Source organism: Hyla sarda, chromosome 7 (genome assembly GCF_029499605.1).
Source record: "Hyla sarda isolate aHylSar1 chromosome 7, aHylSar1.hap1, whole genome shotgun sequence".
In the NCBI taxonomy this organism is placed as follows: Eukaryota; Metazoa; Chordata; class Amphibia; order Anura; family Hylidae; genus Hyla; species Hyla sarda.
The window spans coordinates 332,833-349,663 of NC_079195.1; the positions used below are offsets into that span (position 1 = coordinate 332,833).

At 42.8% G+C, this 16,831-nt stretch overlaps 1 protein-coding gene across 1 annotated transcript; it reads left to right on the forward strand.

The window, feature by feature from the left end:
* Positions 1 to 264: 264 nt before the first annotated feature.
* Positions 265 to 16,559, forward strand: LOC130281663 (glutathione S-transferase P 2-like). The gene is made up of 7 exons (XM_056529121.1): positions 265 to 384; positions 3,342 to 3,377; positions 4,215 to 4,327; positions 11,801 to 11,888; positions 13,042 to 13,145; positions 16,094 to 16,201; positions 16,280 to 16,559. Coding segments are annotated over exons 1-7 (636 nt in total). The 5' UTR covers positions 265 to 383; the 3' UTR covers positions 16,466 to 16,559.
* The last annotated feature ends 272 nt before the right edge of the window (positions 16,560 to 16,831 follow it).

Here is a 16,831-nt window from a genome sequence, read left to right on the forward strand (position 1 = left end):
CTCCAAAGTTGCGGATTATGCCGGAGAGCTGAGGCTTTTCACAACCAAATCTCCAACAAATTCCTCCGCACTGCAGATTTTTATCTTGTAGACGGGCGACAGGTTCCCTGGGAAATAATGAGAACATTGTAAGAATCTGTTTGTGTCCCACAAAATAATGGAGGGTAAACTACAGAGACAAAAAGGCCTAAAACCCAGTCGGGACAGTGCGGTGCAGGAGGCCGCCTGTAGGGGCAGTAGAGAGGGACTGTGAATTATTCTCTGTTCTCCTTATGTGATCTCACAGTGACTCAGCACAAAAACTCCCCTGTTATAAAACCGTGAAGGAGAAGAGTCCGGCTCTGTATTCCACCAGGACACGAGGCCTCCTCCTCCTCCACACAAGTAACTTCAGCTCCTCTACATGTGTCTATTGACTCCATGTACAGAGCCGTCATGTCTGGTGTGACTGCTGCCTGCGAGGGCTCCGTTGTATGGGCTCTTGACTTTGGCGCTCTGTATATTACCGATGTCTGCATGGACTTAGCTCTTGGCTAATGTGTATGAAATGATTGTGTAATGTGATTGTGTAAAGTGATTGTGTAAAGTGATTATATCAAGTGATCGTGTAAAGTGATTGCACAAAGTAATCATGTAAAGTGATTGTGTAAAGTGATTGTGTAAAAAGTGATTTTGTAAAGTGATTTTGTAAAGTGATTGTATCAAGTGATTGTATCAAGTGATTGTATCAAGTGATTGTATCAAGTGATCGTGTAAAGTGATTGTGTAAAGTGATTGCACAAAGTAATCATGTAAAGTGATTGTGTAAAGTGATTGTGTAAAAAGTGATTTTGTAAAGTGATTTTGTAAAGTGATTTTGTAAATTGATTGTATCAAGTGATTGTATCAAGTGATCGTGTAAAGTGATTGTGTAAAGTGATCGTGTAAAGTGATCGTGTAAAGTGATCATGTAAAGTGATTGTATCAAGTGATCATGTAAATTGATTGTGTAAAGTGATTGTATCAAGTGATCATGTAAAGTGATTGTATCAAGTGATTGTGTAAAGTGATTGTATCAAGTGATTGTGTAAAGTGATTGTATCAAGTGATCATGTAAATTGATTGTGTAAAGTGATTGTATCAAGTGATCGTGTAAAGTGATTGTATCAAGTGATCAAGTAAAGTGATTGTGTAAAGTGATTGTATCAAGTGATCATGTAAATTGATTGTGTAAAGTGATTGTATCAAGTGATCGTGTAAAGTGATTGTATCAAGTAATCATGTAAAGTGATTGTGTAAAGTGATTGTATCAAGTGATCGTGTAAAGTGATTGTATCCAGTGATCGTGTAAAGTGATTGTATCAAGTGATCGTGTAAAGTGATTGTCTCAAGTGATCGTGTAAAGTGATTGTGTAATGTGATTATATCAAGTGATCATGTAAAGAGATTGTGTAAAGTGATTGTGTGAAGGAATTTTGTAAAGTGATTGTGTAAAGTGATTGTATCAAGTGATCGTTTAAAATGATTGTGTAAAGTGATCATGTAAAGTGATTGTGTAAAGTGATTGTATCAAGTGATTGTATCAAGTGATCGTGTAAAGTGATTGTGTGAAGTGATTTTGTAAAGTGATTGTGTAAAGTGATTGTATCAAGTGATTGTGTCAAGTGATTGTATCAAGTGATCGTGTAAAGTGATTGCATCAAGTGATCGTGTAAAGTGATTATATCAAGTGATCGTGTAAAGTGATTGTTTAAAGTGATTGTATCAAGTGATCGTGTAAAGTGATTGTATCAAGTGATCGTGTAAAGTGATTGTGTAAAGTGATTGTATCAATTGATCGTGTAAAGTGATTGTGTCAAGTGATCGTGTAAAGTGATTGTATCAAGTGATCGTGTAAAGTGATTGTTTAATGTGATTATATCAAGTGATCGTGTAAAGTGATTGTGTAAAGTGATTGCACAAAGTAATCATGTAAAGTGATTGTGTAAAGTGATTGTATCAAGTGATCGTGTAAAGTGATTGTATCAAGTGATCGTGTAAAGTGATTATATCAAGTGATCGTGTAAAGTGATTGGGTAAAGTGATTGGGTAAAGTGATTGTATCAAGTGATCGTGTAAAATGATTATATCAAGTGATTGTGTAAAGTGATTGTGTAAAGTGACCGTGTAAAGTGATTGTGTAAAGTAATTGTATCAAGTGATCGTGTAAAGTTATTGTATCAAGTGATCATGTAAAGTGATTATATTAAAGGAGATATCCAGTGGTGATTCAGTGGTGAGCAACTTATCCCCTATCCTAAGTTGCAGATCGCTGGGGCCCCCTGCGATCTCCTGTACGGAGCCCCGACAGCCCGCGGGAAGGGGGCGTGTCGACCTCCGCACGAGGCGGCGGCCGACACGCCCCCTCAATACAACTCTATGGCAGAGCCGAAGCGCTGCCTTCGGCAATCTCCGGCTCTACCATTGAGATGTATTGAGGGGGCTTGTCGGCTGCCGCCTCGTGTGGGGGTCGACACCCGCTATCTCGGCGGAGAGCCAGGGCCCCGTACAGAGAGATCGCAGGGGGCCCCAGCGGTCGGACCCCCCGCGATCTCAAACTTATCCCCTATCCTTAGGATAGGGGATAAGTTTTTCACCACTGGACTACCCCTTTAAGTGATCGCTTAAAGTGATTATATTAAGTGATCGTGTAAAGTGATTATATCAAGTGATCGTGTAAAGTGATTGTGTAACGTGATCGTGTAAAGTGATTGTATCAAATGATCGTGTAAAGTGATTGTATCAAGTGATCGTGTAAAGTGATTGTGTAAAGTGATTGTATCAAGTGATCGTGTAAAGTGATTGTATCAAGTGATTGTGTAAAGTGATTGCACAAAGTAATCATGTAAAGTGATTGTGCAAAGTGATTGTGTAAAGCAGTCTCAAACTGTGGTCCTCCAGATGTTGCAAAACTTCAACTCCCAGCATGCCCGGACAGCCAACGACTGGAGGGCCACAGTTTGAGACCACTGGTGCAAAGTGATTGTGTAAAGTAAAGTGATTGTATCAAGTGATTGTGCAAAATGATCGTGCAAAGTGATTGTGTAAAGTAATCGTATAAAGTGATCATGTAAATTGATCGTGTAAAGGGAATGTGTAAAATGATTGTGCAAAGTGATTGTGTAAAGCAGTGGTCTCAACCTGTGCCCTCCAGATGTTGCAAAACTTCAGCTCCCAGCATGCCTGGACAGCCCATGCTGGGAATTAAATTTTTGCAACATCTGGAGGGCCACAGTTTGAGACCATTGGGGTCAAGTGATTGTGTAAAGTGATTGTGCAGCTCACACGTTGTTTCGTGTTTAACCCTTACATCTCTCTTGCAGTGTCTGGATACACTCTGACCTACTTCCCCATAAGAGGTAAATATAAGTCGTCTATATATCGTGCACGACCTGAGGGCCACAATCTAGATCGTCCTTTATACCAAGGATCTGACTATCCTCGGTGAAGCTGAGACCTTACTGATATATTGATGCGGTTTTCGTTTATTGCGTTATGGTTTTGTGGCCCTGGCTCCACTTTTTTGACACGTATGAATGTGTTAGGACAAGTATGGAAAAAAGTGACAGGAGAAATGATCTTGTCTAGGATATATAGGGCGGGTCTGTGTAGAGCGGCCATCTTCAGGGCACTTACACCTACAATGCTTTCTTGTGGTTTCTGGATTTATTATAGACATATAAATAGGGCGTGACAGGGTGAGCCCATCTCTATAGCCAGGAATACGTGTGTAAGTGATGTTTTCGCTTGTTGTCTGCTTATTATTATAGGTTGTTATGTGTAGATAGATGGGAATTTGTTTTTACCTAGTTTGTAAATTACTATTTTAGTTTTTATAAGCCACTTTATACATGATGATTTTCCTGTAGGGGTTTTTCCAAATTTGCTGTGAACAAATGTGTGAGCTTCTGCTGAAATCAGTAAAATGGTGAATGGTGCCCTATATCTTCCCTTCAGTGCTGTATTCACAACCTTCACTGCTCAGTACTGCTCTATAATGTCCTTTGTGCTGCTGCATCCAAGGGTGTACTATATAGAGAGAAGCAGGATCTTTTTTAGGGGCACTGGTCAGATAAGTAAAATTTTGTTCTATTCATTTTGCAATGGTCCCATTTGTAGACAAAAGGCCATTGCTGTTGTTAGTTATAAAAAAAATACCCCATTTTTCTTTTTTTTTCTTTTTTTTTCTTTTTCAGGGAGAGCAGAGGCAATACGATTACTGCTTGGAGATCAAGGTGCCTCATGGACTGATGATGAGGTGACAAGGGAGGACTGGGCTGCGGGGATCCGAGATCTGAAGAAAAATGCGGTGAGTGCAGCTCTCTTAGTCAGGGGGTACAGTGGATGTGAAGGCCCACATGTGGTGTGTGCAGGAGAGGTCCGAGACTTCAGCTGCCCAAAATACATAGATACAGTACCAAAACCAAGCCCTTGTGCATTGATACAGTACCAGAACCAAGGCCTTGTGCATTGATACATTACCAGAACCAAGCCCTTGTGCATTGATACAGTACCAGAACCAAGCCCTTGTGCATTGATACAGTACCAGAACCAAGCCATTGTGCATTGATACAGTACCAGAACCAGGCCCTTGTGCATTGATACAGTACCAGACCCAAGGCCTTGTGCATTGATACAGTACCAGAACCAAGCCCTTGTGCATTGATACAGTACCAGAACCAAGCCCTTGTGCATTGATACAGTAACAGAACCAATCTCACCATATAGCCACAATAACAGAATCAAGGTGTATGTACATATAGTAACAAAACCAAACTTACTACATGAAAGGGAGCAAAAAAGTGTGCACTGGAGAAGTCGCTGCTTCAAATATATCCTCACGACACGACTCGTTGATATTGTAAACAGATCAATATATTTATCGCCACATAGGAACAATAAGATGAGTACATACAGTAGCAGGTGTAAATAAGTTTGACATACAGGAGGTTGTGTAAATACATACAAAAGGTGCCAGAACTGCCCAAAGGGGTAAGGAGGCGTGTCTCCCAAAAATTATTATAACACGTAAAAGTATATAAAAAATACATCAATTAATAAATAAAACATAGTATAATATGCCTCAAGTATCAGAACTATATATGAAATCCGTATACAAATCTGTATAAGACTTATAAGAGCGGATCGCAACGCATCCATAAAGATGAGGCCCGGCCCGAAAACGAATGCACCGTACTGGGGGCGCTATAGGGTGGAGTCGGCGTCCAATCAGATTGGATCAGTGAGGTTAAGGTTAGTGGTTAGTAAAGAATTGGTAGGTAAGTGACCCCTGGGCGTGTTTGGTGACATCACTACTACGGCGGGAGATACAAACGGGAGGGGGAGGGGCTTGTCTATGTAATGTTTAGGGCACATGATGGTTTTTAACCAACGGGCAATAAGTGCTTTGTGATGTCATTCCCTGACAAGAGGTTGAAGGGTCTCAAACCGTTGCCCTCCAGATGTTGCAAAACTTCACCTCCCAGCATGTCCGGACAACCAACGGCTGTCCGGGCATGCTGGGAGTTGAAGTTTTGCAACAGCTGGAGGGCTGCAGTTTGAAGACCACTGCACAAAGGGATGAGATGAGAAGGAAGCCTTGATTTACCTTTCAGGGACAATAGGGATCCTCTGGATATGGCAGACTGGATTTTGGCTATTCGGGCATGCTGGGGGTTGAAGTTTTGCAACAGCTGGAGGAGTGCAATTTGAAGACCACTGCACAAAGGGATGAGATGAGAAGGAAGCCTTGATTTACCTTTCAGGGACAGTAGGGATCCTCTGGATATGGCAGACTGGATTTTGGCTATTCGGGCATGCTGGGGGTTGAAGTTTTGCAACAGCTGGAGGAGTGCAATTTGAAGACCACTGCACAAAGGGATGAGATGAGAAGGAAGCCTTGATTTACCTTTCAGGGACAGTATGGATCCTCTGGATATGGCAGACTGGCTTTTGACTATTCAGGCATGCTGGAGGTTGAAGCTTTGCAACATCTGGAGGGCCACAGTTTGAGGCCACTGGTCTAGGACTTCAATCCTGCAAATCACGTGTCCTGAGAGGTCGAAGATCAATGGTCTGAAGATACAGATAGGTTACATAGTTACATAGTTAGTACGGTCGAAAAAAGACATATGTCCATCAAGTTCAACCAGGGAATTAAGGGGTAGGGGTGCGGCGCGATATTGGGGAAGGGATGAGATTTTATATTTCTTCATAAGCATTAATCTTATTTTGTTCCAGGAATGTATCTAATCCTGTTTTAAAGCTGTTAATTGTTCCTGCTGTGACCAGTTCCTGAGGTAGACCGTTCCATAAATTCACAGTCCTCACGGTAAAGAAGGCGTGTCGCCCCTTGAGACTAAACTTTTTTTTCTCCAGACGGAGGGAGTGCCCCCTCGTCCTTTGGGGGGGTTTAACCTGGAACAGTTTTTCTCCATATTGTTTGTATGGGCCATTAATATACTTATATACGTTTATCATATCCCCCCTTATACGTCTCTTCTCAAGACTAAACAATTGTAACTCCTTTAATCGCTCCTCATAGCTAAGATGTTCCAGGCCCCATATTAGTTTAGTCGCGCGTCTCTGCACCCTTTCCAACTCCGCATTGTCCCTTTTATGGACAGGTGACCAAAACTGAGCAGCATATTCCAGGTGAGGCCGTACCAATGCTTTATAAAGGGGGAGTATTATGTCCCTGTCCCTTGAGTCCATGCCTCTTTTGATACATGACAATATCCTGCCGGCTTTGGAAGCAGCAGCCTGACATTGTGCTATTCTGTAGTCTGTGATCTACAAGTACACCCAGATCCTTCTCTACCAGTGACTCTGCCAGTTTAATCCCCCCTAAGACATACGACGCTGCAGGTTATTAGTATACACAGCCCCTCTCTATATACACAGCCCCCCCTCTATATACACAGCCCCCCTCTATATACACAGCCCCCCTCTATATACACAGCCCCCCTAAGACATACGATGCATGCAGGTTATTAGTACCCAGATGCATAACTTTACATTTATCCACATTGAACCTCATTTGCCAAGTGGAGGCCCAGACACTTAGTCTATCCAAGTCATCTTGTAACTTATACACATCCTCTATAGACTGTACCGTGCTACAAAGCTTGGTGTCATCTGCAAAGATAGAAACAGAGCTGTTATTACCATCCTCTATATCATTGATAAATAAATTAAACAGCAGCGGTCCCAGTACTGAACCTTGGGGTCACCACTAATAACCGGGGACCAATCAGAGTACGAATCATTGACCCCCACTCTCTGGGTACGATCCATGAGCCAGTGTTCAATCCAGTTACAAACTAAAATTTCCAAACCCAAAGACCTTAACTTACCTGTCAGACGTCTATGAGGGACAGTATCAAATGCTTTAGCAAAATCCAGAAACACTATATCCACAGCCCCCCTCTATATACACAGCCCCCCCTCTATATACACAGCCCCCCTCTATATACACAGCCCCCCCTCTATATACACAGCCCCCCTCTATATACACAGCCCCCCTCTATATACACAGCCCTCCTCTATATACACAGCCCCCCTCTATATACACAGCCCCCCTCTATATACACAGCCCCCCTCTATATACACAGCCCCCCTCTATATACACAGCCCCCCTCTATATACACAGCCCCCCCCTCTATATACACAGCCCCCCTCTATATACACAGCCCCCCCTCTATATACACAGCCCCCCTCTATATATACAGCCCCCTCTATATACACAGCCCCCCCCCTCTATATGCACAGCCCCCCCTCTATATACACAGCCCCCCTCTATATACACAGCCCCCCCTTTATATACACAGCCCCCCCTTTATATACACAGCCCCCCCTCTATATACACAGCCCCCCCTCTATATACACAGCCCCCCTCTATATACACAGCCCCCCTCTATATACACAGCCCCCCTAAGACATACGACGCATGCAGGTTATTAGTACCCAGATGCATAACTTTACATTTATCCACATTGAACCTCATTTGCCAAGTGGAGGCCCAGACACTTAGTCTTTCCAAGTCATCTTGTAACTTATGCACATCCTCTATAGACTGTACCGTGCTACAAAGCTTGGTGTCATCTGCAAAGATAGAAACAGAGCTGTTATTACCATCCTCTATATCATTGATAAATAAATTAAACAGCAGCGGGCCCAGTACTGAACCTTGGGGTACACCACTAATAACCGGGGACCAATCAGAGTACGAATCATTGACCATCACTCTCTGGGTACGATCCATGAGCCAGTGTTCAATCCAGTTACAAACTAAAGTTTCCAAGCCCAAGGACCTTAACTTACCTGTCAGATGTCTGTGAGGGACAGTATCAAACGCTTTGGCAAAATCCAGAAACACTATATCCACAGCCATTCCTCTATATACACAGCCCCCCCTCTATATACACAGCCCCCCCCTCTATATGCACAGCCCCCCCTCTATATACACAGCCCCCCTCTATATACACAGCCCCCCCTTTATATACACAGCCCCCCCTTTATATACACAGCCCCCCCTCTATATACACAGCCCCCCCTCTATATACACAGCCCCCCTCTATATACACAGCCCCCCTCTATATACACAGCCCCCCTAAGACATACGATGCATGCAGGTTATTAGTACCCAGATGCAGAACTTTACATTTATCCACATTGAACCTCATTTGCCAAGTGGAGGCCCAGACACTTAGTCTTTCCAAGTCATCTTGTAACTTATGCACATCCTCTATATACACAGCCCCCCCCTCTATATACACATCCTCTATAGACTGTACCGTGCTACAAAGCTTGGTGTCATCTGCAAAGATAGAAACAGAGCTTTAATACCATCCTCTATATCATTGATAAATAAATTAAACAACAGCGGGCCCAGTACTGAACCTTGGGGTCACCACTAATAACCGGGGACCAATCAGAGTACGAATCATTGACCCCCACTCTCTGGGTACGATCCATGATCAGTGTTCAATCCAGTTACAAACTAAAATTTCCAAACCCAAAGACCTTAACTTACCTGTCAGACGTCTATGAGGGACAGTATCAAATGCTTTAGCAAAATCCAGAAACACTATATCCACAGCCCCCCTCTATATACACAGCCCCCCCTCTATATACACAGCCCCCCTCTATATACACAGCCCCCCCTCTATATACACAGCCCCCCTCTATATACACAGCCCCCCTCTATATACACAGCCCCCTCTATATACACAGCCATTCCTCTATATACACAGCCCCCCCTCTATATACACAGCCCCCCTCTATATACACAGCCCCCCCTCTATATACACAGCCCCCCCTCTATATACACAGCCCCCCTCTATATACACAGCCCCCCTCTATATACACAGCCATTCCTCTGTCAAGGCTTCTACTCACCTCTTCATAAAAGCAGATTAGATTGGTTTGACAACTTCTATCCTTAGTAAACCCATGCTGGCTATCACTTATAATACAATTATCCCCTATGTATTCCTGTATGTAATCCCTTATAAGTCCTTCAAACAATTTACCCACAATGCACGTTAAACTTACCGGTCTATAGTTTCCTGCGCCGAGAAAAATAGAGTAATAGTGATGGCACCAAACACACCCACGGGTCGCTTAGTTACCAGTGAAGCTTTGTTCTAATAGGCCAACCACTAACCTTACACTCAGCGATGCAATCTGATTGGACGCCGTCTTCATTCTTAGAATAGGCTCCACCCCCAGTACGGTGAGTTAGGTTTCGGACCAGGCCTCACATGTTTCTCCCCCGGAGGTAATCGATGTGTTCCAATCCTTTCTTATCAATCTTATACATTTTGTTATACGGATTTCATATACCGTTCTGTTATTTAAGGTATATTCTACGATGTTTTATCTAATTATCAAAATATTTTTTATATACTTTAACGTGTTTTATTGTTTCATGTATGTGTGGACACGCCCCCTTACCCTTTGGGCAATTCTGTCGCGTTTTGCGTGTATTTACACAACTTCCTATATGACAAACTTATATACACGCGTCATTGCTATTTTATGTACTCATCTTATTGCTTCCATGTGTCGATAAATATATTGATCTGTTTACAATATGAACGAGGTGTCTCCCGAAATGTGTCATAGCTACTATCATTGGAGCGATAGAACAATTACATACAAACAATAACTGAACCATACTGCATAGGTAAAGAAACAGAACCGAGGTTACTACATAGATATGGTAACAGAACCAAGTTATTACATAGATATGGTATCAGAACCAAGCATACAACATCATTGGAGTAATAGAACAATTACATACAATAACAGAACCATACTTACTGCATAGACAAAGAAACAGAACCGAGGTTACTACATAGATATGGTAACAGAACCAAGTTATTACATAGATATGGTATCAGAACCAAGCATACAACATCATTGGAGTAATAGAACAATTACATACAATAACAGAACCATACTTACTGCATAGACAAAGAAACAGAACCGAGGTTACTACATAGATATGGTAACAGAACCAAGTTATTACATAGATGTGGTATCAGAACCAAGCATACAACATCATTGGAGTAATAGAGCAATTACATACAATAACAGAACCATACTTACTGCATAGACAAAGAAACAGAACCGAGGTTACTACATAGATATGGTAACAGAACCAAGTTATTACATAGATATGGTATCAGAACCAAGCATACAACATCATTGGAGTAATAGAACAATTACATACAATAACAGAACCATACTTACTGCATAGACAAAGAAACAGAACCAAGGTTACTACATAGATATGGTAACAGAACCAAGTTATTACATAGATATGGTATCAGAACCAAGCATACAACATCATTGGAGTAATAGAACAATTACATACAATAACAGAACCATACTTACTGCATAGACAAAGAAACAGAACCGAGGTTACTACATAGATATGGTAACAGAACCAAGTTATTACATGGAAACAAAGACGGAACCAAGTTATTACATAGATATGGTACCAGAACCAAGCATATGACATCATTGGAGTAATTGAACAATTATATATAACAGAACCATGCTTACTGCATAGACAAAGAAATAGAACTGGGTTTACTACATAAATATGGTAACAGAACCAAATTATTACATAGATACTGTATGGTACCAGAACCAAGTTTACTAGATAAATATAATGACAGAGCCAAGTTTACTAGATAGATATAAGGACAGAAACAATTTTTTACATAGATATGGTACCAGAACCAAGCCAATAAAAGACACAGAAGATCTGGTAAAACTAAGGTTACTACGTAGACGTGGTAACAGAACCAAGCTCATGACACACTTACACTACCAGAACCAAGCCAAGATATAAAGCTAGGAGATAAGAATTAAGGTGGGGTCCATATCCATAACCTGTTGTTCTTGAGCCTTATTACAAAAATCTGTTGGGGCCCCAAATAAGACTCAATAGACTCCAGGACTTTGGTTTGACAGCAACTCCTTTATACCCTATTGTTATACAACTAGTGGGGCAGCAGCAATGTACGTTGATTCTACACCAGTGCACTTATACACAGGGGTCGGTGCGGGGGGTGCACAGTCCTTGGTGACTGAAGAGGGCCCCATTATTACATATGGCAGATGTGGGGGGGGGGGGGCTGTTGCAGATTTGGCATTTCTGGATATTGTCTTAGTCCTGACTCTTCACAGTCAGATCTTCCCGTTTTGTCCTCGCGGCTTCGCTCTCTTCCATGTATAACGTCTCATTGGTCTTCTGGGTCGTCCTCAGGTCTTTGGTCAGATTCCTCGTTTTCAGAATGGAAACTTCGTGCTGTATCAGAGTAACACCATCCTGCGCTACCTGGGCCGCATATACGGTAAAACCTCTCTATTATTTGTAACATTACATTCAGTCACTTTTCAGTCTCTGGTGTCATTAGTCTAAGTCTTATTATTAGCGCAGGCAGAGGGGCCCTTGTCCAGCTTTGTTATTCTCCTCTGATGAAAATGAAAAACCTTCTTGGAGATGACTACTTATCCTCACAGTGTGAACAGGGACTTAGGCTGAGGTGGATGTATGAGCAGATGGTAAAGTGGTTACCGGGGTATTACACCTTCTATTGTACCTGGGGCCCCATAAAATAATGAAAAACATACTCACCTACCTCACTCCCTCACTCATCTCCTGTGAACAGTTCCGGTCCCCACTTAATGCTTTGGCTGCTACTTCCGAGACGGCCATTACGGGCCTCTCAGCCAGTCAGTGACTGGGGCGGGACAAATCTGTCTCAGATATAGGGGCGGAGCCTTCAGTGGGGACCAGAAGAGGTTGGCATGAAGACAACACTGGGGGGGGTATTGAAATAATTTAGTGTCACTTTTTGCTTTAGCTGCACTGCATTTGCTTAGAAGGTCACGTATTCAGATATTTAGCGCCCATTTTAGTGCCCCATTAGCCAATTTTTTTAAAGGGGCGTGGCTAGGATTTTTGTGCTATTATCACCGTATTAAGAAAGGTTTAGCACAACTTTCCGATGCACAAGAGTGTCACAGTTAAAGGGGTACTCCAGCGTTCTGAGCATTTAGTTCAGAACGCTCGAAGCCAGAGGCCGTGATCGTGACGCCACGCCCCTCAATTCATGTCTATGCGAGGACCGAGGGCCAACACCCCCCCCTCCCATAGACATGAATGGAGGAGCGTGGCGTGATGTCATGAGGGGGCGTGGCAATTACATCATGACTATCGCCGCAGGAACCTGGTGTTTGTTTAGAACGCTTGGTGCTGCGGGAGATGGCGAGCGGGACCCCTGCAATCAGACATCCTTTGGATCGGGGATTAGATGTCTCGCAGCGGAGCGCCCCTTTAATGCCAAGTTAACCTGCTATTAAGTGATGAACTATTTTTATTGGATCACAATACTGTAGAGTATGTCATAAACGATCCAGTGTGAACAGCGCCCAGTAATACATAGAGCAGTCATACGCCATATGAGTCCGATGTATTAACCCCCTCACCACTGTGTCCTACAGGGATCAGCGGCAGCAATGAAGAGGAAGTGGCCGTCATCGACATGATCAACGATGGTGTGGAGGATCTGAGGATGAAGTACTACAAATTCATCTTCGTAGAGAACGTATGTACATAATAGTGTATGGGGGTGGGGTTATGCTGAGAGTAGTAGTTCTTAGTATATGTCATGTGACAGTAGATAACCCGGTGTTTTCTGTGACTCTCTAGACTCGAGGATTCTGGGAAACAACTTTACAGAAACCTCTTTATATATCACAGCTCAATGAGTCAGACAGATGGATATTTGGTCACTGTCTCTTTAAATGTTATTTCTGGCAGTTTTGCTGGATTAGGTTCTATGGGGTCTGTGTGATGTCTAATGCAGATGGGACTGTTCTCAATGAATATGTTACTGACACTACAGAGGAGGATCCTCCCAGGCTATAATACTAACACTACAGAGGAGGATCCTCACAGGTTATAATACTGACACTACAGAGGAGGATCCTCACAGGTTATCGTACTGACACTACAGAGGAGGATCCTCACAGGTTATCGTACTGACACTACAGAGGAGGATCCTCACAGGTTATAATACTAACACTACAGAGGAGGATCCTCACAGGTTATAATACTGACACTACAGAGGAGGATCCTTACAGGTTATAATACTGACACTACAGAGGAGGGTCCTCACAGGTTATATTACTGACACTACAGAGGAGGATCCTCACAGGTTATATTACTGACACTACAGAGGAGGATCCTCACAGGTTATATTAATGACACTACAGAGGAGGATCCTCACAGGTTATATTACTGACACTACAGAGGAGGATCCTCACAGGTTATACTACTGACACTACAGAGGAGGATCCTCACAGGTTATATTACTGACACTACAGAGGAGGATCCTCACAGGTTATATTACTGACACTACAGAGGAGGATCCTCACAGGTTATATTACTGACACTACAGAGGAGGATCCTCACAGGTTATAGTACTGACACTACAGAGGAGGATCCTCACAGGTTATATTACTGACACTACAGAGGAGGATCCTCACAGGTTATATTACTGACACTACAGAGGAGGATCCTCACATGTTATATTACTGACACTACAGAGGAGGATCCTCACAGGTTATATTACTGACACTACAGAGAAGGATCCTCACAGGTTATATTAATGACACTACAGAGGAGGATCCTCACGGGCTATAATACTGACACTACAGAGGAGGATCCTCACAGGTTATAGTACTGACACTACAGAGGAGGATCCTCACAGGTTATATTACTGACACTACAGAGGAGGATCCTCACAGGTTATATTACTGACACTACAGAGGAGGATCCTCACAGGTTATATTACTGACAGTACAGAGGAGGATCCTCACAGGTTATATTACTGACACTACAGAGGAGGATCCTCACATGTTATATTACTGACACTACAGAGGAGGATCCTCACAGGCTATAATACTGACAGTACAGAGGAGGATCCTCACAGGTTATATTACTGACACTACAGAGGAGGATCCTCACAGGTTATATTAATGACACTACAGAGGAGGATCCTCACAGGTTATATTACTGACACTACAGAGGAGGATCCTCAAAGGTTATAATACTGACACCAAAGAGGAGGATCCTCACAGGTTATATTACTGACACTACAGAGGAGAATCCTCACAGGTTATATTACTGACACTACAGAGGAGGATCCTCACAGGTTATATTACTGACACTACAGAGGAGGATCCTCACAGGTTATATTACTGACACTACAGAGGAGAATCCTCACAGGTTATATTACTGACACTACAGAGGAGGATCCTCACAGGTTATATTACTGACACTACAGAGAAGGATCCTCACAGGTTATATTAATGACACTACAGAGGAGGATCCTCACGGGCTATAATACTGACACTACAGAGGAGGATCCTCACAGGTTATAGTACTGACACTACAGAGGAGGATCCTCACAGGTTATATTACTGACACTACAGAGGAGGATCCTCACAGGCTATAATACTGACACTACAGAGGAGGATCCTCACAGGTTATAATACTGACACTACAGAGGAGGATCCTCACAGGTTATATTACTGACACTACAGAGGAGGATCCTCACAGGTTATAGTACTGACACTACAGAGTAGGATCCTCATAGGTTATATTACTGACACTACAGAAGAGGATCCTCACAGGTTATATTACTGACACTATAGAGGAGGATCCTCACAGGTTATATTACTGAAACTACAGAGGAGGATCCTCACAGGTTATATTACTGACACTACAGAGGAGGATCCTCACAGGTTATATTACTGACACTACAGAGGAGGATCCTCACAGGTTATATTACTGACACTACAGAGGAAGATCCTCACAGGTTATATTACTGACACTACAGAGGAGGATCCTCACAGGTTATATTACTGACACTACAGAGGAGGATCCTCACAGGTTATAGTACTGACACTACAGAGGAGGATCCTCACAGGTTATATTACTGACACTACAGAGGAGGATTCTCACAGGTTATGTTACTGACACTACAGAGAAGGATCCTCCCAGGTTATATTACTGACACTACAGAGGAGGATCCTCACAGGTTATTTACTGACACTACAGAGGAGGATCCTCACAGGTTATATTAATCATTATCGCCATTATATGGTGCCATATGGTTTATCTCTATTATATGCTGCCATACGGTTTATCTCCATTATATGGCGCCATACGATGTATCTCCATTATATGGCGCCATACGATGTATCTCCATTATATGGCACCATACGATGTATCTCCATTATATGGCGCCATACGATGTATCTCCATTGTATGGTGCCATACGGTTTATCTCCATTATATGGTCCCATATGGTTTATCTCCATTATATGGCACTATATGTATATCTCCATTATATGGCGCCATACGGTGTATCTCCATTATATGGCGCCATACTGTGCCCCATACAGGCTCCGTGGGATGTTACTGGAGTCATTGTTGTGGTTATATACCGTAGGTAGTGACCTATAAACCCCTTTTAATGTCCTCCAGGAGGCCAACAGGGAGACTTTCCTGACGGATCTGGCGACTCAGCTCGGATATTTTGAGAGGATCCTTTCCAAAAATTCCAATGGAACTAAATTCCTGGTGGGAAATAATGTAAGTCTGAGCATCTGACCGACAAACATGCACAAACCCTACAGTAGAGCACGCTCACATCTTATCTTCTTACAACAGATCACCTTTGCCGACTACAACCTCGTGGACACCCTACAATGCTACCTGGACTTTTCCCCAACATGTCTGTCCACCTTCCCGCTACTGTCAGGCTACATAGAGCGGGTGCTGAAAAGGCCAAAGCTCAGTCAGTACCTGGCATCCGAAGGCCGGAAGAGGCGCCCGATCATCCCCAAGCTCAAGTGAACGTCTGGGGCTATGAGAAGAAAAGGGAATGACCAAAAGCAGCACAGCAAGGAACGGGTTACACTCTGCATTGAACATCCGCATTAAACCTTTTTTTTAAGTATATTTAGTCTGGTGCAGTAATTTCAGGCGCTTAGGTCACAATTCACATTACATAGGAAAAAAACTGAAGTACAGATATAGTTACTTCCTCATGTACTTCTCTGGCCAATCACAGCACAGCACTATCTCCTCTCTGCTATACCATGACATAGTACTGGTAAAAGTGGACTGCACCGGCAGTATTGTGTGGGGCTGATTAAGTATGTGGAGGAGAAGGGGTTACTGATGCATCGGGATTTTGCAAGGTGCCACGTGAGCAGAAAG

What these genes read in the sequence shown, in the direction of transcription:
- LOC130281663 (XM_056529121.1), top strand. An exon ending in GACCTACTTCCCCATAAGAG is followed by an intron (nt 3,378 to 4,214) that starts GTAAATATAAGT and finishes TTTCTTTTTCAG; the next exon opens with GGAGAGCAGAGGCAATACGA. An exon ending in AATTCATCTTCGTAGAGAAC is followed by an intron (nt 13,146 to 16,093) that starts GTATGTACATAA and finishes AATGTCCTCCAG; the next exon opens with GAGGCCAACAGGGAGACTTT.